The 22,521-nt window shown below is 42.3% G+C and overlaps 1 protein-coding gene and 1 long non-coding RNA gene across 4 annotated transcripts in view; one reads left to right on the top strand and one right to left on the bottom strand.

Annotated features, from left to right (window-relative positions):
* The window catches only part of FSTL1 (follistatin like 1), a 59,241-nt gene extending 52,978 nt beyond the window's left edge, over window positions 1-6,263 (bottom strand). Inside the window, exons 1-2 of one of the 3 annotated variants that reach the window (XM_049629437.1) lie at window positions 6,067-6,263; window positions 5,849-5,905 (exon numbers count right to left, since the gene is read on the bottom strand). In XM_049629437.1, the coding sequence (XP_049485394.1) occupies window positions 5,849-5,905; window positions 6,067-6,069 (60 nt within the window). In that variant the 5' untranslated portion in view covers window positions 6,070-6,263. The remainder of the gene's footprint in view (window positions 1-5,848; window positions 5,906-6,066) is intronic. The other 2 variants (XM_049629439.1, XM_049629438.1) reach the window with 2 other exon arrangements.
* A 178-nt stretch (window positions 6,264-6,441) lies between these two features.
* On the top strand, window positions 6,442-7,873 carry LOC125921786 (uncharacterized). Its single transcript, XR_007457496.1, has 2 exons — window positions 6,442-6,735; window positions 7,712-7,873. It is a non-coding gene; the product is annotated as an uncharacterized LOC125921786 (long non-coding RNA).
* The last annotated feature ends 14,648 nt before the right edge of the window (window positions 7,874-22,521 follow it).

Genomic DNA, 22,521 nt, shown 5'->3' on the forward strand with positions numbered 1-22,521 from the left:
TCTCGTAGTGTTACCTCATACTTATTTTTATTGCCTACAGTGTTTAGTAGGCTCACCACATACATTTGTTGATTGATTTTGATAGTTTCTCTGAAAGAAGGGATGCAGGGCTGATTTATCTTTAGGTGGTGGAATTATGGTTGATTTTATTGTTTGTTCTCATCTTTTCCATATTCTCTAAGCTTTTTATGAGCATATTATCTTTTCATATTTTATCAGAAAATAGCTCAACATGTTTATTTAAATAAAAGAGCATATATTAGGATGGTAAATTCCTCCTGAAAAAAGGAAAGGGATCACAAGAATCCTCAAGATGGATTTTAAGATTTTGTTACACTTCTCTGTACACAGTTATGAGAATAAGGCACAGAGTGGAGGGCGTTCTGCTTTTTAAATTAAATCACAATCATTTGCCAGAGCTTTAAAAATTTTTGTAAACATAACTTTTAGTGGCACATATTGTTGTTAACTCTTAACTCTTCCCCTACTGTTGAATATGTAGTAAATTTTAAGTATTAGCCATCATAAATAATGTAATAGACATCTTATGTAGTCCCTTTGAAAGTAATAATGGCCAGGGCAAAGTGATCAAAAAGAACTATTTGAGTTTCTTTCCTTGATTTAGTTTCTCAGTGTAGATTATATTGAGCCCTGGAATATCCATCTACAAAATAGTCAAGTCAGCTCCCCTAAAGCTGATCCAAAGTCTGCTAAAATGGATTAATGTTAAAAAAGACTGTATTTAACTGTGTTTGCTATATGTCCTTATAGTTAACAAGAAAATCAATTTTCTGCTATAAACACTGCTAACTATAAGCTAAAATGCTTAAAATAATATCCAAATTGCAATCATCATATGGAGAGGGTTAATTTACTTTTTCATTACTTATTAAAGGTTTATTGTTGAAACATAAGTTAAAAGCTTGCCAAATGTTACTGGGCCAGACATGAAGAGAGTACACTAATTAAATGATGATCCCTGAGTGATAAAATGTAACTCTGATCGTATCTACTCCTCACTTTTTTCATTGTAACTGCTTCCACACACCAGGAGTTCACAGCCTCCTCTCTGCACCAACTTCCTCAGCCTTGATTGGGTCCTAGCTATATGGGTATATCCAGATGTAAGAGTTCATCAAACTCTACGTTAAAGATTTGTGCATTGTGCTAATGTAAAAATACTTTAAAAATCAAGGGAAGCCCTATGCTAATATAAAAAAGCAATAATTATAATTGTACAGATACTTGTTCATCATATAGTTATAATAATATTACAACTGCCACAGTTTAAGGCATCTGGCCCATCATTAGACTGTAATGAGGGCAGAGACCATGTCTTGCACTTTATGCATGACTCGGCCCTGTGTGTAGGGCATGCTCGGCCTGTGGGGATACTGCCTGATGGGCCCTGTGAAGAGAAGACCCATGCTGTCGATGACTCAACCCTAGAGAACCGCCCCCCGCCCCCACGCCAAAGTTACAGGCACCAGGAGATGGCACCTTACAGAAAATTATGCATTTGACCTATAGGACATTAAAAACCTGGCTTTACAAAATGAATCCATCTAAGTGTAAGGTATTTTTCAACCCTACAATATCTGGTGTCATTATGTTAATTCTATTTGTGGCTGCTAGAAATTCTGTCTCGATGTCCGGTTACTTTAAGAGTAGGAAAACAAATACTGACATTTTCAATTCATGATATGCGACCACTGGTATTTACAGTCCATCCTTTACTTTCTCTATTCTCCTAGAAACACATCATTCTAACTCACTGACTTTGAAGACTTTATTTTCTTCTCTGGGACATTACATCCACTGCAGCCCATGCCTCCTGATCTCCACCTCACAGTTCCTCCCCAGTTAGCTCCTCTGAGCCTGGGAAGGGACTCGCGCTTTCCATCACCCAATCCAGGGACCTCTATGGGAAATGAATATGTCCTCCTTCTAAAGACATTTTCGGTGGCCAGGGGCTCAGTTTGCAGGGTGCTTGCCCATCTGTTTTGACTATTCAAGCAGAGTCCCTGCTATGTTTTAACAGTCTAATTTCCAATAGTGGTCTTTAGAATCACAGCAAGTAGTTTATTTGCCAATGAATAAGGAAACAAGATATTATTTTAGTGCTTAATGTGCAAGATGGATATTAAAATCGTAGTTCTGCTGCAGCTCCAAGAAGCAGTCAGAGGATGTGGGCCAGACTGTAGGCCTCCCTAAATCCACCATTAGGATAATTCTGAAGGATACAGAGGAGATCCCACATCAGCCAATAAAACCCCTGGTGGTTGATTAACTTGCATTTTGATAATAGGGTGTAAATGAGAAATCTGGCATTAGAGGGACAATGACCTAATAATCTTCTCATCCATCTGTGTAATTGTTATTATTTTTACTATTATCTTAAGTGATATATTCGCAGTTCATGGGTCAAGTTTTTCCCTACTGAAATGAGCATTCTGATCTGTGAATGAGTCCCCCATACATGTGACTCATCATGATGAATTTATAGACCTGGAATGCTGGCAATCAGAGTGCAAGCAGAGATAGCCACCATAAACACACAGAGTGGAAGTGTGCTTAGGTGCTCACTAACGCTGTCTTTCAGGAGCAGGCAGTTGGGCCACAGGACTCCCTCCAGCCTGCCATGTTAGACTCAGACCTACCTATTCAGAGTCAAGGGCACATGCCCTAATGCCTGGATTGTCAAACTTTCCCGGTCTCCATCAACACCTCTCTGAACTGTTAGAATTCTCAGTGGGAGGGGGATAGGTGAGGAAGAATGAATGAGCCCACACAGCCCCCTCTCAACAGAATCTAAAAAAGGGGTAGCTGTGTAATTGTCAGTTGAAGCACTCCCTCAAGCTGCCTTGACCCATCCCCCCATTCCTCATCCATACAGATGTTAATGTATAGTCTTCAACAGACTTGTGCCACACTCCCCACCATCCCCTCAAACAGAAATAAAAAGAAGCGCAGAAGTGAGCTCATGTGGATGGGGCAGAATTTTGTGGGAGGCTGCTAAAAGGAATAAGGGTATTAAGACAAGAAGAAAGTAAGAATGAGAGGAAGCAATAAAAAAAAAAAAAAAGTGGTGCCAAGTAAGAAACCATGGAAGACATTCAAAATATAACACTCTCCTTAATGAGATTTGTTAATAGTTTCTTGAATCTAGCCAAACAGGATTTATAGACTGGCATTAATAATGATGACAACCACCTTTTCCCAAATCTGGGACACCTCTAGTTCTGGAGGTCTACTACTGCAAAGGCTTGGCTTTTTGTAATATCAATATGATTTGTAAGGTAATCACATTTAAAAAAAAATATATGTTGAGTTGAATAATTATACTTGTATTAAACCAAAAAGCACCAAGAAACTAAGTTTATTTTCTAAATGTCATTTTTTAAAAATTCAACAATATTTGTACAATGTTAGCCCTAAAGTCTACTAAAGTGGATTCATGTCAACAAAGGCTGTAAATATCATTAATTTGCTATATGTTTGCTATATGTTGTTATAGCTAGCAAGGAAAAAAATTCTATTGCAAGCAGAATTACACAGTAAAATGCTTAAAATAATAAATAAATTGCTAGGGTTATTTTACCTTTTTATTAATAATTAAAGGTATATTATTATTAAACACAGGTTAAAAACTTGCCATGTGTTACTCAGGCCAGACATCAAGAGATTGGATTGATTAAAAAATAATCCTTAAGAGTCTGGAGCCAAGAAATGCAAACTGGATCATACTTACTCCTCACTGCTCAGGTACCGAGTTCACAGCCTGCTTTCTGCACCAACTCTCAGTTTTCATGCCTCAGCACTTCTTGATTTTAGCTGGGAATTTGGTGGGAGTACTCTTTGCTCTTCCACCTCAAGCAGGAAATTGCTGCTGGGGGAGCTTCCTATGAGAGCAAAGCTTTGCCTTGCAATGTTCCTGAGGGGGAGGGGTGTAGCACAGGCTGCCTAGAATAGATCCTGGACCTTGGGCCACACAGCCTTCAGCCTTCAGTCTTGTGGTCTGGGAACCAACAGCCTCATCATACCTCACATCTGCATTCCAGTTCACTGAATGATTTCACACACTAACTGGCAATTCTAAGCCTGGCCATAAAACCAACCAGGGATTCACTTCATCCATCATTGGGCTGCAGCTGCCTTTTGAGGGCAACAGCAGGGATGGAAGGGTGTTCCTTAACTAGGGTTAAATCAGCCAGTGAAGACAGATCCTCCCTCAAATTCAAACCCTGGAAGACAAAATGCAGGAGAAGCAGATCTGGTGTTCAAGATGGGCCCCCAAACATTGAGGGAACTGGATTTAGATCCTTCTTCAGAAATAACTAGCCATGTGACCTTAAGTAGGTTACCTAATCTCCTAAACCTGATTCCTCCTCTATAAAATAGGGTTAACAACGATGACCTTATTAAGGTTGGGGAAGATTTAAAAGAAATGATGCATGTAGCCCAATGTGTGCTGTGTAAGAGGCACACCAAACATGAACTCCTTTTGTGGGATAGAGGTTAAGAACCTGGGGTATAATGCCAGACTATCTGGGTTCAAATCCCTATCCCTACCATCTAACAATTTAGGGCACTGGATAAATTATGTAACCTCTGACTCAGTTTTCCCATCATTAAAATGGGGTTTTATTATAACACAAAGTAGATATCCAGTAAACAGGAGCTATTTTTTTTTTTTGTTTGTTTGTTATTTCATTGTGAGTAAAAACAGCTTGGGTTTCCAGTGCAACCTATAGAAAATTAAGTGAGAGTTTAATGTATGTGTATTTTTTTTTTTAATCATGAAGACCTTGCATACTTTTATGATTTTTTTCTGGGCAGACTCAAGTTATGATGCTAAGGGTGGGGCTAAACTGTAATATGAAGAAAAAAATTCAAAGAGGGAGAATAACCACCCACCAGGGAGCTATTTCTTTTGTAATGTACATTCCATTTCTTCTCCCTCATGCTTTTTAATTCCTTCCACATTTCCTGCCATAATTATCAAATGTTTGGTTTCTGACCTCACTGTTTGAGAGACTAGAGCCCAGGGAATTTGGAATTGTTTATTTTCTGTCCATAAACCTTTGAGTTAATGGAGGGGCTTGTGAGTGAAGGGTTTGTTGGTTTGTTTGTAGTGTCTCAGGAAGGTCACTGGAGTTGAAAGGAAAACATTACCAAAAAAGTGCTGAAATACTTTGACTGGAAACGCGGAGCCCCCAAAGAGCAGAGCAATGGATCTCTTACACTTGCGCAACGCTGGATTAAGGGAAAATTGAGACTTTTAAAGGCCGTTATATAGCCCTGATATGAACACAAAATCCGAGAGGACTTTACAAAGAAAGAAAAAAAAAAATGCTGGTAATCATGAACTTACTTTATAAAAAAGATTTAAAAAAAAAGGGCTCTCCGCCCTAAAAGAAGAATCTCTGGAGACTCCCCCCGCCCCTTTCCCCAAGGAGTCAGCCTTGGAAGCAAAAAGCCCCCAACTATTCTCAATTTCCTTTTAAGTGAAGGAAAGAACTCAAAGGCGCCTTTTTGAACTCGGCTGCTGCTCTTGTAGCCGCCTCCGTCCCAATCCACCCAGCTCGTCCTCTCTCCCCCCTCCCCACTCTCCCTCCATATTAGCCGCGGTGGGGCTCCCGCTTACGGCCCAAACTACTTTTCCTGATTTGGAGGTTTAAGTTTCGTTAAGTACCATTTCTGCTAGGAGCGCCCCCCTCACCCCACGCATGGAAACTCCCAGTCCCACCCCGGGAGAACATCCCCAAGACGCACTCCCCGCCCGCCAGGCGCGCACACCCAAGTGGCCTCGGATCCCGAGTTCGGACCTCCTCGGCCGCTCACCTACCTCGGCGTGGACCCAGGCGACTGCCACCAGCGCGAGCGCGAGCCAGCGTGTCCACATCTGCGGAAGAGAGAAGAGCGAGGCTGAAGGCGCCGGGCCCCGCGCCCACCCCGGAAACTTCTCCGGGTCCCGCAGAGTCGCCCCCTCCGCCCGTCCACCCTCGGGCGCCCGGAGGGGTCAGGCCACCGCGCCCCGCGCCGCGCCGCGCGCCCAGCTCTCACCATGGTCTGGTCCCGGTCTCCGGAGGGCGCGGGGCAGGGCGGCTGCAGCGAGCTCTAAGGGAAGGTGGGAGCTCCGCCGATCGGCAGCCTCGGAGGAAATCCGACCTGCGCTCGCCGCCCCTTAAGACCCCTCCTTCCCCGACTGCCTGCCCCCCAGCTCCTCCCCATTCTCCTCCCCTTCTGCAGCAGCTGCCCCCGTGGCTCGCGGCTCCCGGCTCCGCTCCGTCCTCCCCGCCCCTCGCTCTGGGGAGCCCGCGTGCGTCCCGGCGCCACCCGAACCCCTCTCCCTCTGGCCCCCAGGACGTGGGGGCAGAGGCAGAGAGGGGGCGTCCGGGGGGAAGCTGTAACAAAGGCGGAGAGGGGTGGGGGGCCGAAACCCCACCCCCGGGAGGGGCTGTAGGCTTGCGGCAGCTCTGGCGGGCCGTGGGCGCGGGCTGCGGCGGTGGCCAGGTGGGCGGTGCTGCGGAGGGCTCACGGCCGGTTCCAGGGCGGGAACCTGGAGGAAAAGGCGCCCTGCGGCCTGGGGAGCCGGAGCCGCCCCCTCTCCCCCCGCCCCACGACTGATGGAGAGAGAGCCAGAGGTGCGGAGGGACCCTTACGGGCCCGGGGACCAGGGACTCGCGGCAAGCAGAGAGAGTGCGAGGAAGTGGGCGCAGGGCCCAGAACACGGTCAGCCTGGGGAAGGCTGCTTTGGGTTCAACTGTGGATTTCCTGGGGGAGAGGTGGCAGCCGCCCTGCTCTGCTAAAAAGATCCTTAATCCAGCGTTTGCCAGCAGCGTCATCCCGTCCTCCCCTCTGGTCCAGGAGTGGTGTCCCCTCCTCTTTTCCGCCCCCCTCCCCTTGCTCCCACACCTGTGCCCTTGTTCCCAGCCCTGTCATCCCAAGTCCCCTCCCTGTTCATACTTCCCATCTCCACCAACTTCTTCCGAAGGGCCTTCAAATGTACACTGCCTCCTTGAAGGTGTTGACTCCCCAAACTCCTAGCTGCGGCCCCTTTCCTACCTTGTGTCTGGTGTCCCTGGTGCTGAGAAGCAAATCCACTTGACGCCTCAGCTTTAACGTGCCGAAGGCTGAGCCCCACTTCCTATCAGTAACCAGGCCTGCTCATCTATCTGTTTCAGAGCAGCGCCATCCAAACGTTTCCCCTCTTCCCAGACCCCGGTTTCCTCCGAGGTCTGGCAGTTTTCCCTTTGAGATCTCACGTGCATCTCTTTACTGCCACTCACATTGCCACTTCCCTAGGCCAGACCTCCTCTTCCCTCTCTGGGGAAATCTGGAAACCACCTCTGGTTGCTTTCCAGCTCCAGGCTCTCCTCCCCTAGTCTCCACTGCAATGCATTGCCATATTTTCACTACCTGATTTAAACTCTGTCCTCCTTAGGCTCTTCCCCTCCTCAGAAACTCTCAGCGCTCTTCACCCACATCGCATCCAAGCTCTCTCCCTTCCATGTAGGTCTTCCATTAGTGGGACCAACCTATTTATGTAACCTTACTTCAACTACTTCTTATACTCCCTTTGCTGGAATCAGGCCAGTATTCTCATTGTCCTCTGAACTTTTCATATTCTTTCTTCTACCATGGCTTGTTGAGAGCCTACTGTTGTGGTTTTAGGGGGTTTCAGATAACACCCATATTCCCCATACAGGTTCACAATCCATTGAGGTAGCCACTGGAGTCCGACTGAAGGGAGGAAAATATCAACTTTGTCCCGGGCAGGCACTAGAATGGTGGCCATGCCTTTAGATCTGCCAGGACAATGGACCTGCATGTACTTCACCCCAGAATTAAATAAAATATGTTAAACGGCTCTCTTAGTACCTGGCAGTCATAAGCAGAATTGGACAATTTGCTTGTGTAACCTTGGGAAACCAGACCTGTCCCCCACACCCCCTCAAATGATTGATAGAGGGCCAATCTATCAATGCAGAGTCCCCTCTTGTGAAAAACTGCTTTTGTAAAATTGACTGCAGTTTTACTGTTTCTGGAAAAGCAGAAAACACATGATTTCTAGGACAGGCCAGCTCCCCCAACTTGAGGCGTCACGGCGACACATATATCATTCCTCTTTGAAGCTCACCAGATAACTCATTCCTGCTTCCTTGGTATGGAAATAGGAGATGTAGGGAATAGATGTCTCCCCACCCTCTGTCCTGGTCTCTGTGCTAGGATTGAAGGGAACTGCAGCGTAAAAGGTTTTGGCCCTCTAATAACTCACAATACTTTTTATCCTTGCACAGGCACTGCATCCCCTCAGAATCTGGCATGATCTCCTTTCCTCTCCTTCTCCTTGTGTCTTTTCAAAGTCAAAGTCTGTCTCTCTCTCCCCAGGACCCAAGTGAAGTTTCTTTGCTTCTTTAGCACCATTTCGTACAATAATTTGGCATAGGGGAGAGCATATGAGGTTTGAGGTCTAACAACCCTGGCTTTCTATGCGGTGACTACCACTTACTAGCTGTGTGACCTCAAATTACTTAAGCTCTTGGAATCTAGCAATCGAGGTTTCTTTCTCTGACAGATAGCAACGCAAATGCCGTGTGTTATAGAAAGTGCCTGGAAGGTAGTAGACCTCTATGGATGGTAGCCATTATTATTTCATTGATCTGCTTTGTATCTGAGCTGCGGTTGGTACTGTATACTAGGTACTACTGAGCCATTCAACATGTCTCATTTAATTATCACAACAAACTGAAAGGTATTTTTTATTGCTTCCATTTTCCAAATAAGGAAACTGAAGCACAGAAACATTTGTTTATTTTTCCAAGGTTAAAAGTTGGTTATATAGCCTTACAACTTGGCATTTCATTGCATACTGTTATACGATGTTTAACACTTGTTCGTGTGGTTATTGTTCTTGATTCTCCAGCTAGATTTTAAGATGCTTAGGGCATAAACAGGGTTTTTTTTTTTTTTTTTCATATCTTTAACCTCTCTACGTTTGGGGCACAATCGATGGATTTCATTGTATCAAAATTACAAATTCTTGTTCAATCAACAGCACTATAGAAAAAATGAAAGATTAGAAAGAGATATTCAATATCTAAAACTGACATGGAACTCATAACTGAAATGTACATATACATTACATATTCATATACATACACATATACAAATGCATATACATATACATATACATTCACATACATACACGCTCGTGCAAATCAGTAAGGAAAAGATTGGAAACTCAGTTTGAAATGGGCAGAGGTTATGAACAGGCAGTTCCCAAACCAGGAATCTCAAATAGCCAACAAGTAGAAAAAAGATGCTCAAAATCACTGGTATTATTTAAACTGCACAACAATCCTATGAAATCATTATTATTTTATTACCTCATTTCACAGGTAAGGAAATTGAGACAAAGACGGTTTAAGTAATTCGTCTAAGTTATACATTAAGTGATAGATGTTACTTTACAATCATCACAGAGGCAAAAATTAGAAAGTTGAACAATGCTAAATGTTAGCATGTGGGTAGTGCAGTCTTTCTGGTGTATTGTTGTGATTAAGAGCATGGGTTTCGAAGCCACATTGTCTTGGTTCAAATGTACATTGGTAGTAAATCTTGGCTTTACTACTTACTGTGTAACCCCGGGCAAGTTATGTACTCTCTCTGCATCTCAGTTTCCCCATTTGTAAAATGGGGATAATAATGGTACTGATTCCATAGGGTGATTGTACAGATTAAATGTGTTAATATGTGTAAATTACTTATAATTGTGCCTCATAGCTAAGTGTATAAGTATTGTGTGCTACTAAGGGAGTAATTCAATAGAAGGTCCTTGCAGGTACTGATGATAATTCTGTGCTACAATACATGGTTAATGTAACTCTCTACAATGAACAAACAAACAAACAAAAACCAAAATAGTAACAACAAAACAAACTGTATGGAGAAGTTGACAATTATATCAGTGAGGAATTTTTTTGGTTGCCGGTAATAGAGAAGCTAACTTAAATAAAAGACTTACACAACTAAATGGAATTTATTGGCCATATAGCTGAGAGATCCAGGGGGTAGGTTAAGCTTCAGGAAGGATTTCATCCAGGAGCTCAAATAAGGTCATTAAGGATCCAATATCTTGCCATTTCTCTCTTTTACCTTAAAACAATCTTATTCCATCCCTGGGTTTCACAGAGTGGCTCCTTGGAGTTCCTGTCTATGCTCTGAGGGTGGTAAACTGGCTATAGAGCTGGCCCCTTGGATCTCACCATCTGGATGAAGGAGAAAGCCTCTTTTGGGAGCTGCTACAAAAGTCCTAGAATTCATGCTTTTTAAAGTGTAGTTCAGTTTCTTGATATCCTCATGCTGATCACTATGACTGGGAGGCTGGGCTGGGCTGATAGGCTTAAGCCAATGAGGACTGACCCAAAAGAAAATCAGGCTAATGTCAGGAAAAGAAGGAATTGAATGCTGGAACTAGCCAAATAATGTCCACCGCAGCAACAAATCACCAACCCACATTATGAAACCAGTACTCTCCTAAGTGGGGTGTAGGGTCCCCAGAGAGCATGAGAAAAGAATACTAGAACTTCTATTTTTACTTATTTCTAATCCAAAAATAGAAATTGACTTTGCAAACAAATAGATAGACTCTGGCACCCATATTTAATCCATATGTCAGACAGTCATGAGTTATACTCCATTGCCAAGTACCATGAGGAGAGTGGGCGTTCTCCTACATAAAGGGACTGACAGCAGCTAGTTCCTTTTAACATATTGTAATACACTGCAGTGTGCCCACTTAAATGGATTTACATATTATACTATTCAGTTTTAATTAAACTAGATTAAAAACATTTTGGCTTTGCAACCATAAATTGAGGATAAAGCTTTTTCCTATTAATAAGAAAAGGGCAGAGCTGACATGTTTGCTACATATGAGAAGAGCTGTCTTCCACATAAACAAGGTAAAAACAATAACCTGATCAAATCTGACAATCAGTCAGTCAACAAACTCAGAAGTAAAAATAAGGCTATTTGAAATATGGATTCACATTCATTATTACTGGTAATAACTTCATACTAAGTATGCTTTGAGATATCTGGTAAAAATACTTAGGAGATGCCTGGTGGCTCAGTTAAGCATCTGACTTCAGCTCAGATCATGGTCTCATGGTTCATGAGTTCGAGCCCCATGTCAAGCTCTGTGCTGACAGCCTGGAGCCTGCTTTGGATTCTGTGTCTCCCTCTCTCTCTGCCCCTCCCCCATTCACACTCTGTCTCTCTCTTTCTCTCAAAAATAAATAAATATTAAAAAAAATTTTTTTTAAAAACTTAAGATTGACAAGAACTTCAGAAACTATCCAGAATATAAGACAAATATGTACCTTTTTGTTTCTGGTGATATCTGAAGATATGCAATACTCAATTCAGTCCTTTAGAAAATTTCCCTCTATTTTTCACAAATAAGTAAATAAACCCCTGGAACTCTTTGTCGGAAGATTTTTGAACAGACTGGAAATCTTGGTTGAAATTTTTAATTTATTTATGTATTTCTTTTTTTAATGTACATTTATTTATTTTGAGGGAGAGAGAACGTGGGCACTCATGAGCGTGGTGGGAGGGCAGAGAGAGGGAGAGAAAGGATCCCAAGGAGGCTCCTGAGAGAGGTGGAGCCAGATGCGGATCTTCATCCCACTAACCATGAGATCACGACCTGAACGAAAACTGAGTTGGACACTTCACAGACTGAGCTACCCAGGCACCCCTGTTGAAGTTGTTAAATTGTGCATATATAAGAGTTTTTATGGGGGCGCCTGGGTGGCTCAGTCGGTTAAGCGTCCGACTTCAGCTCAGGTCACGATCTCGCGGTCCCTGAGTTTGAGCCCCGCGTCGGGCTCTGGGCTGATGGACCAGAGCCTGGAGCCTGCTTCCGGTTCTGTGTCTCCCTCTCTCTCTGCCCCTCTCCCGTTCATGCTCTGTCTCTCTCTGTCTCAAAAATAAATAAACGTTAAAAAAAATTTTTTAAAAAAGAGTTTTTATGGATGCGCATCTTTACTGTTTTAGACAACAAATTCACCTAATGATAAAACATTTCTGAATATCCAATTTCAGAATATTTTCTCCATAGCACAAGTTTATTTTTAAAAACTATTACTAGGGTCCTGGGTGGCTCAGTCAGTTCAGCATCAGACTCTTGGTTTCAGCTCAGGTCATGATCTCATGGCTCATGAGATTGAGACCCATGTGGGGCTCTGTGCTGACAGTGCAGAGCCTGCTTGGGATTCTCATTCTCCTTCTCTCTGTCCCTTCCCTGCTGTTCTCTCTCTCTCTGATCCTCTCTGTCTCTCTGTCTCTCTCTTTCTCTCAAAATAAATAAATAGACATTTAAAACAAAAGCAATTACATTCTCACTCATTATTAGTATCACAAAATTTCCTTGAAGTGGTAGATTGTGTATGGATTAAAAAAAATCGAATAGCTAGCATTCTGCTTATCACACAAAAAGACAACAAATTTGGAAGTGCTGTTTTATGTCAAATATTTGTTTTCAAGTTCAACATTTACCGTGTCTGTTCCAAGATAGTCTGTGAGCCTCAGTGTGGTCTAAAATATTTTTTTCATATCCCATATCCCATATCATTTCACTTCCCATATCACTTCTAAGTATTACATATAATCTGCTATATGTTATAAACATATAACATATAAATACAATTTACAAAATTAACCACATCAGGATCTTCCTGTAGCATGCTTTACAGCTCTGGTCCAGGGGTGTGTTGCAGTAGCTCAGTTGTGAATGGTGCAGCAAAGGATTTCATGTGTGAGCATAGCAGTGAAACTTTACCTGAATGCTTCTGTGCATTCAAAGAAGCCATTCCTCTGCACCTTCACTCACACAGTTCTTGCAGAAAATACTTTCACTCAAGAAGACATTTATTCTTTAGAATGTATCTTTTCTAGTAGCACTTTCTTTAGTTGCTCACAACAAATCAGGTCTTGGTTTCTTTCATTATTGAAGCAGAATGTAGCCAATATGAGATGATGAGAAACATTTGAAACATCTGTATTTTCATTCTCTCTTTGGCAAATCTGCATGAAGTAATTTGCTGGAATACTTGTTTTTCCTGTTGATCTTTACATATATATGGATTTATTTATTGGATTTTTTGCTAATTCCAATGGTGTACACTGACCAAAGAGTGCATTTGTCTCACACTGTTTTCTACGGACTATTTTTTTTTTAACTTGAGAGAGAGAGAGAGATCATGAGTGGGGAGGGGGCAGAGAAGGAGAGAGAATCCTAAGCAGACTCCACATACTGATCATGGAGCCTGAAATGGGACTTGATCCCACAACCTTGGGATCATGACCTGAGCCGAAATCAATAGTCAGATGCTCAATGGATGGAGCCACCCGAGTGCCCCTCCATGTACCATTTCTACTATTCCTGATTAGAACGAGAAGATAATTGTTTCCCCAAAGGCATGTCTTTTGCCATTAAGTCAGAAACTTACAAGAAAGTCTTACAAATTTAATATTAAATTTTGACAACATTTCTATATATATTTGGAGTGTATTGGTGTGCTAGGACTGCTACAACCAAATACCACAGACTGCTTGGCTACCAACAGCAATTTATTTTCAGGCAGTTCTGGAGGCTGGAAGTCCAAGATCAAGGTGCTGGCAAGGTTGGCTTCTAGAGAAATCCCTCTCCTTGGCTTGCAGATGACTACCTCCTCACTGTGTCCTCACATGGCCTTTTCTCTGTGTGCATCCGTCTCTGGTACCTCTTCCTCTTCTCATAGGGACACCAGTCCTATGGGATTAGGACTAATGTCTGACCTCATTTAACCTTAATTACTTCCTTAAAGGCCCTGTTTCCAAATACAGCCATATTGGGGGTAGGGCTTCAACATACAACTTTTGAGGAAACACAATTCAATCTATTAGAGAGTGTTAACTTTGTCACATCTGACAGTTATTTGTTTATTTATTTATTTATGTATTTATTTATTTCATGGGGGAGGGGCAGAGAGAGGTGGAGAGAATCTTAAGCAGGCTCCAAGCAGAGCCCAATGTGGGGCTTGATCTCACGACCCTGAAATCATGACCTGAGCTGAAATCAAGAGTCAGATAGATGCTCAACCAACTGAGCCACACAGGTGCCCCACCTCTGACAGACATGAAATCAAATATCAAAATAAACTTGACTTAGACCTTCAGTTAGATCTGTCTCTAATTTGCTTAATGTTAAGCAAATATTTCTAAATGAAATGAAAACATCAGTCTCACTAAATATTTTTTCCAGTGAGAGCAAAAGGGTTTTTGAACATTAATAAGCAAAATGAACTGTTCTTTCAATGTTGATTATTTTATCTTGAACTCATTTTGTTATTTTATATTTTATGTATGTTTTTTTGTTATTGTGGAGTTATATGACCATAAATTTACATATCATTGCTACAGAAAACCAAATCTCACACTTAGGCCAAAAGAACAATTCTAGAATTGAGTCCAATATTTATTATTTTTAGTCACATTCATTGTGACACTAATCAAATTCACTGTGACATTTTGTTTACTTATTGAGAACAACTGTGACAAGATGCTTTTATTGGCAACTTAGGGAAATAAAGTATTCATTAAATATTTATGTGTTTATTGACATATGCAGAGCAACGAGTAATTTAAATGCGTGTCTATTCCACCCTGTCTACAGGTGCTAGATCTGCACAATCTCCTTCAAGTTAATTTCTGAAAACTCCATAATTGATGCTATAAAATTTCATATTTTATTCACAAAACCATGATGTATGATAATCAGTCTACTTGTCATGATCTTGGTAGGTCTATTAATTTGGCTAAACACGAAAATTTTATATAATGAAATCGTCATGATATTCAGCACACATCTATTCTTTTTGCAGCCAGCACGTTTTCACTCCACGTCAGGTACCCATACAGTGTCTCTGTAGAGTACCACTTCTCTTCCCCTCTTACCTTCCCACTTACCTTCCACCTGAGAGGTAAAGCAATGATGGAGAATAAACCAGTCAGTGCATTTCATTCCCTTGATCACAATTTAGGAGTAGGTATCTGACAGAAGTTACACCAAATCTCATACTTAGTCCCAAAAGAAACTTCTAGAATTGAGTACAGTAGTTATTATTGGAATTCAGATTTATTGTGACACTAATCAAATTCATGCGACGTTTTGTTTAATCATTGAGAACACCTGTAACAAGATGTTTTCATTAGCAACTTGGGGAAATAAAGTGTTTATTAAGTATTTATGTGTTTATTGACATATGGGCCAATGAGATCCAATTCCAAGATTTTTGTTCTACTAACTCTCTCTTCCACTGGCCCAAGGATAAGGCAATGTGAGTCTGAAGCTGCAGGAGGCCACCTCCTGGAGCCTGAGATACTGCCAACCTGAAAGTGGCAGAACCTTAGAGATGGGGCCCAATAATATCATCGGGGCCTCAAATTGAGCCAAACCTGATTAGTCCCAGACTTTTTTTTTTTAATGTTGTTTTTTTTTGTTTTGTTTTGTTTTTGTTTTTGTTTTTGTTTTTTTTTTTTGAGAGAGAGAGAGTGAATGAGAGAGAAGAGCAGGGGAGGGGCAGAGAGAGAGGGAGAGAGAGAATCCCAAGCAGGCTCTGCATTCTCAGTGCAGAGCCCGACATGGGCTCCATCCCACAAACCATGAGATCACAACCTGAGCTGAAATCAACAGTTGGACACTTAACTAACTGACTGAACTACCCAGGCACCCTTAATCCCAAACTTTTGGCTTTATTGTCTGCTTGCTTTGGCTCAAGCCTCTTAAGCTGGGTTTTTGTGTGTTTTTGTTGTTTGTTTGTTTTTGGTCACAGTTGAAAACAATCCCTGGCAGCAATGGGCTGTCTCCTCCATTCCCAGTCTGCTGCAGACATGGGCATGTAGGTTATTTAAGACATCTTTAATGCAATTACTAAACTCAATTCATACGAGCCTAAGCCAAGAGGAAACTTATTGGCTGGTGAGGATACATGGGGTTACAGGAAGTGGTGTTGGAACTAAGGTCTCAGGGACTTGGATGGGATTTATGGCAGGAAAAAAAATGCTCCCCCATCCTCAACAAGATATTCACTTCCTAATCTCTGGAACCTGCAAATGTTACCTTACGTGCAAAAAAAAAAAAAAAAAAAAAAAAAAAAGAGAGAGAGAGAGAGAGTTTTACATGGCACACCTTATAAGGATCTTGAAAGGAGGAGCTTATCATAGATTGTCCAGGTGGCCCCTAAATGCAATTCCACGCATCCTGATAGGAGATTAGGAGACACACACTCAGAAGGCAGCATGAAGACTGAGACAGAGATTGCAATGGTGCAGCTACAAGCCAAGGAACACCAGAGAATGCTGGCAGCCGCCAGAAGCAGGAAGAGGCAAGGAACAGATTCTCCCTGAGTCTGCAGAGGGAGCACTGTCCTGCTGACACCTGAATTTGAGTTTTCTGGACTCCAGAACTGGGAGAGAATACATTTCTGTTGTTGTAAGCCACTGAGGTTGTGGTAATATTTTACAGCAGCCCCAGGAAATGAATACAGGACTCAATACTGTAAGTTCTCTCTCTCTGTCTCATTAGACTCTCAGCTTATTCTGCAGTTTTAGTCTCTCCATATGGCTGAGGAGATGGCTAGTGCAAGTCCCAAAATTGCATCCTCTCAGCTTGGGAACCTTGGCAAGAAGAGAGCATTTATTTTCCCAAGGTCCATACACCCAACCCAGAGAAGGATTCTGATCGGTCCTGTTTGTGTCATGTGCCCTCTCCGTCTGGGACAAAGGACATTGACAAGGCAGAGGTCCTGGGGTTGGCTGTATTTGAGTCATGAAACCATCCCTATAGCAGGCAGCACACTCCGATTGGTAACTTCACAAACCACATAGTATGGGGGAGGTTTTTCAAAGAAGGGTAACCAGGAAGACTAAAACAACAAATACCTACTGCAAGGCCAGATCTCTGGGGTCTTTCCCAGCCTGGGACACTATGAGGACATGTAGGGCTGTGGGCAGAAAAACAGACTTGTCCCTAGATGTGGGGCATTGGATATTCCCTCCACTAATCCAGATATAGAAGTAAACAACTGCCTTTGGAATTTATGTGGAGAATGGGAAAGCAGTGTGTTTGATCAGAATGATGGGCCCTCCCCCATAGGTTCCAGTCAGAGTGCAACCAGTCTAGGCTGGACAAGAGGGTGGCCTCACTGGCACTATGAAGCACCGTGAAGTTAATTGGCAGCATCAGGTTATGGAATGGTTGGGGCTCTCTGGAGAAGATCCCTGGGGATAGGGTTTTTCATGGCCAGAGCCCAAGGCTGAAGAGAGTCATTCCTCATTCTCTGGCCATTTCATGTCCCTCTCTTTCTCCATGTTAGTCTCCTCCTCCTCCAACTCCCTCCCTCTCTCTTCTTTCTCTCTTCTACTTCATCTCCCACTCTTGAGAGAAGGAACAGGATGCTTATGCACTAGCCATGGGCTTTGTAGAAAGCGGTTTATGCTTTTTAATTTTTTTTTAATGCTTTGGAAAAGAAACTGCCTTCCCCTGCCTAGTTTTGGTGGAACACTCTATTATCAGCATAATCACTGACATTTATCATAAAACCTCACTACTGAGATTCTCCCAGGGCCTGGGCTACTCCCCAGGAGTAAATTGAGCACTTTTAAGCAATGGCTGGGCTTCTTTCAGACCCTTAGGTATTATTTTTAATGTACCAGCAAAAGCTAAAAATGGAAGTGAATAAATGCAGCTGTTTAAAAGAAGTGATCTGCACCTGAAGGTCATTCAGTAGAATAATTTGGCTCATTACGAATGTGTGAACGTGGCAGAAAATGCTTACTTTTACTGGTTTTTCATAGTAAATAGAAATGCTGCCATTAACCTGCTGAATACCACTCAGATTGAGCCTACCAGAGATGTTACTTCGACACCCCCTCCAGCTGGGTCTGCCCCCTCAATGCCTCCTCTCTGCCTTCATTAAATTTTTAGTCACTTATGGCTATGTCCAAAGAAAGCTGACTCTTTCAACTTACTGACTTAAATAGCTGTAATGGATGTATGGGGAAAAAGGATGCAATATCTCTGCAAAGAAGAGACTATGTTTTTTATGCACCAGCCATGGGCTTTTTTATGTGAGGAAATGGTTCTACTCCAAAATGAATGACAATCTCTGGACCTGATTGACTGTGTGTTGGGGATCCCCTAGACCACTCTCAGATTTCATGATTCACTAGAAGAACTCATAGGACTGAACATACACGTGTGTTCATGGCTATGATTTGTTACAGGGAAAGAATACAAAGCAACAGCAGTAAAAAGTAAAGAACATGTGGGGAAGAGACCAGAGGAAACCAGGTACAAGTTTACAAGTTTCCAAGAGTCCACTCTAGTCATCCAGTGGAGTCACACAGAATGCACTTAATTCCTCCAGTTGGTCCTTAGGACAATATGTATGGCATGTTTTCTACCAGGAAAGCTCATTAGAGACTCAGTGCCTACTGTTTTTATTGGGGCAGTCATGGAGGCACTCTCTGCTTAGTACATACTAGAAGTCCAGACTCTTAGAAGGAAAGCAAGTGTTCAGGATAGCCCAACTCTTTGAACCACTCTCATTATTTCTGGGGATGATGAGGTTCCTCCTGAAATCCAAGTGTTCTGAAGCCAGCCGTGGACCAACCTTGTGGTCAAGGATTTCTGAGGATAGAAGTCTCAGACTTGCTATGGTAACTCTTTAATCTCCACAATTTACCAGTGGCCATAGAATTTTCTGCATTACGGAAAACATGACATTATAAAACAGAACGTATTGGGGCGCCTGGGTGGCTTGGTCGGTTGAGTGTCGGACTTTGGCTCAGGTCATGATCTCACGGTCCGTGAGTTTGAGCCCCGCGTCGGGCTCTGTGCTGACAGCTCAGAGCCTGGAGCCTGTTTCAGATTCTCTGTCTCCCTCTCTCTCTACCCCTCCCCTGTTCATGCTCTGTCTCCCTCTGTCTCAAAAATAAATAAACGTTAAAAAAATTAAAAAAAAATAAAACAGAACGTATTAATAAAAATTAGGAGATATACCATGCAGACTCAAATGTCTTTGATGCCCCCAGCTTTCTTTCAAATGGTACTTATGTGCCATGTGTTTACCCTACTATCCTGACCATAAATAATGGAATAAGGGATTTCTCTTTGAGTCAAAAGGAAGAGGTATAGTCAGACATAACAGAGACCAAGATCACAGAGTCTGACCAGTAACGGGAACTCCACAGTAGAGGGTGACAAAATGATCCAAGCCACTGTTCTTAGAATAATAGATGCTAGATGGACAAAGGAAAAGTGGGTGACTAATGTTCAGACTGAGTGAGAACAATGTTGAGTAACTGTTCCAGGTCTCTCTGAAGCCTGGTGTGCTCCTCAGTCTTGGAGGTCTATGGTCAAGATGGATGATGGTACACATTCTATTGTATCCTTGCAATGAACACATTTCCTTCACTAATAGGAGTGTGTCTTTTCCTAGCAGTCTGGATGAGCCTAGCTAACACAAGGGTAAATACTCCCTTTATACAGGGATTTGGCAACTGAAATGACAATAGTTGTACTACAGGCATCCAAGGAAACTTGGAAGAGTATATTTTAGGTCAATAACAGGAAGTAGTACCTTACATTGCAAAAAGGAAGTTTCAGAACACACCTCACTCCCTCAAAAATAGAAAACATAAGTAAGCTTAAGAAACACTTCAAAAACTATCTGCATGGTTGAGTCACAAGGAGTTATCGGAAAAGATTCAATATGTTGGGACTATTTCCTCTCCTATGAGATGGATGTCAAGAAAGAGAGTGATAATTTCTTATGACATAACTCTCATGTCCTTGGCACATACATTGCCAGGCAGGATGAACCCAGGGTGGTCTGGAGCAAGTTTTCCTCTTGACAAGACTGCCAGCAGGGGCTGTGAAGTTGAGAATAGACCCTGAAAATCTGAGCTCTGGGAGGCCCAAACCAGACTTGAAAGGTGGGCTGAAGCATCATCATGGATTCAGTGGAAGGCAATATTCAACCGCAGCTTCCAAATCAGGCTCAGAGGTGGGAGTATAGTATATTTATCAGGTTGTCTGTAGATTAAAATTTTTTTAATGTTTATTTTTGAGAGAGAGAGAGAGAGATGGGGGGGGAGGGGCAGAGAAAAGAGGGAGACACAGAATCCAAAGCAGGCTCCAGGCTCTGAGCTGTCAGCACAGAGCCCAACGTGGGGCTTGAACTCATGAGCTGTGAGATCGTGACCTGAGCCAAAGTCGGACACCCAACTGACTGAATCACCCAGGCGTCCTGGTTGTCTATAAACTAAATATATCCTGAGTCAACATTTTGGGACTCTGCAAGGATGAGGATAATCAGAAGTGTACTCCATGGACAAGGCTTAGTCTAGGATGTTCTTGTGGCTGCCCCTGAGAACACAGAGTTAGGGTGGGAGAACACACCATCTGCCATCTGGCTAAACACTTCAGAGATTTCCATTCACATGTCCTTGGCTGAGGCAGGACTGTGATTAGAAAGGATGGTTTCATTCCAACACCATCACCTTCTTAAGGAAAGGATAACCTCTCTTTATCTGGCATGTGACTTTTAGTTGTACTTGAAGTATTTGGGGCTGTTCAGAGATAGTGCTAAGTGGCACAAGAATACTTACCCTGGAATGATTGCTCCCTAGTGATCTTCCTAGAGTAAAAGTGATAAGGGTTGTCTGAGACTATCCAATTTTAGCATTGGGGCTATTTCCAGCCTTTGTTATTAAGAATGGGCTCAAGCTTTCCCTCTCTGTAGGGGGAGGGGAAAATGAATAGCTTTCTTAAACATTCAGGGCATGGTTATGCTTTTGCATACAGAGTGACGGTTAAGGCTATAGGTTGTAAAGGATTAGAGTCCTGCGACCCTGGGATGGGGGACTAGATCATAAAAAAAGACTTAGTCTTTTATTCTTACTAGAGTACCTGCACAGAAATAGCATATTTTATTTTCTTTAATTACAAAATAACCAGAACTAACAAAGAAAGACTTTCTATATTGCTTTTTTAGAAACATGAAATTTACAATTTAATAATTTATAATATGGCATGATTTTATGCCCTGAATCTTTTTTGGGTTTTAGCTTTTGATATCTAAGGGCCAAGCTTTTGGATCTCAAAATGCTTTTTTCCTGCAAAGCCTGTTGTGAAACACAAAAGCTGAAAACTGACTTTGTTATTTGCATTTTATTGAAACAAACCTACCCTGAGGCAATGACAACTTCAGGTCTAGGTCAAATGGAGCCTGGTTAAAGGACATAACAAAGTGTGGAGAGTGGATAAGAGGAGAACGTATCAGGTTATGTTACCTATTCTATATGCCAATGTGGTATTCATGAATTGGAGGACTTAAGTAGATCCCAGAGTTTCCTTTGCCAATGTCAAGGTTTTCCTCTATGGAAAGGTAAAAGACTTCCCCTTGCTGAGATTCTACTATATGGTAACGTGTCATCTTCCCCGAAACTTGGGTTGGATGGGGCAGCCTCAACAATCTAAACACTACTGGAGACAGGAGGCAGCAAGCAAAACCTCTAAGTTACCAAAACAGATTTCACGTAAGCCACACATCAAAGAGTTCATTCATAGGCAAGCCCGCAAGCCCTCAAAGCAAGCCTATTTGCTTTTATTTACATATTCAAACCCTCTGTTATCCAGTTTATAGGCTGGGCTGGAGTTAGTACTTGACAGAAGGATCTGGTTGTATATTGCAAACAGGAGGAAAGACTGCAGTTGCGTGAGAGCAATAGAGGAGTCAGAATACAACAAAAATCAGGTACAAACATTTCAAACGTCAATGCCGTCTGGGGACTTTAGTGTAAAGATAACGTGTCTTAAATTTCTCATTTCTTCCTGTAACCAGTACTGTAAATGATAAGTGTCATAGCGCTCAGCGAGCATTCAGAGGAATCTGATCCAAGTATGAAATATGGGATTCATAGTTTAATCATGTGACTTAATAATAATAGTGTGACATGATTTTATGCCTTTTGGGGTCATTAACTTTACAAAACGAAAAGTCAGGCTTTGTGATCCCAAAAACTCCTTTTTTTTTTTTTTTGCAAAGACTGTTATGAGCTGAATTGCATCCCCCCCTCCCCAAACTCATATGTTAGAGCCCTAATCTCAGAATGTAGTTGTATTTGGGGATAGAGTCTGTGAAGAGGTGATTAAGTTAAAAAGAGGCTATTAAGGTGGGCTCTAGTCCAATCTGACTGATGTTCCTTTAAGAGGAGATTAGGACACATAGGGAAACCCAGGGGTGTGCACACATCCAGAGAAGGCCACGGAGATACAGTGAGAAGAGAGCCATTGGGGAGCCAAAGAGAGAGGCCTCAGAAGAAACCCAACCTGCCAGTGCTTTGACCTTGGATTTCCATCCTCCAGAAGCATGAGAACATAACTTTCTGGGGTTTAAGCCA

This window comes from Panthera uncia, chromosome C2 (genome assembly GCF_023721935.1).
Source record: "Panthera uncia isolate 11264 chromosome C2, Puncia_PCG_1.0, whole genome shotgun sequence".
NCBI classification, from domain to species: Eukaryota; Metazoa; Chordata; class Mammalia; order Carnivora; family Felidae; genus Panthera; species Panthera uncia.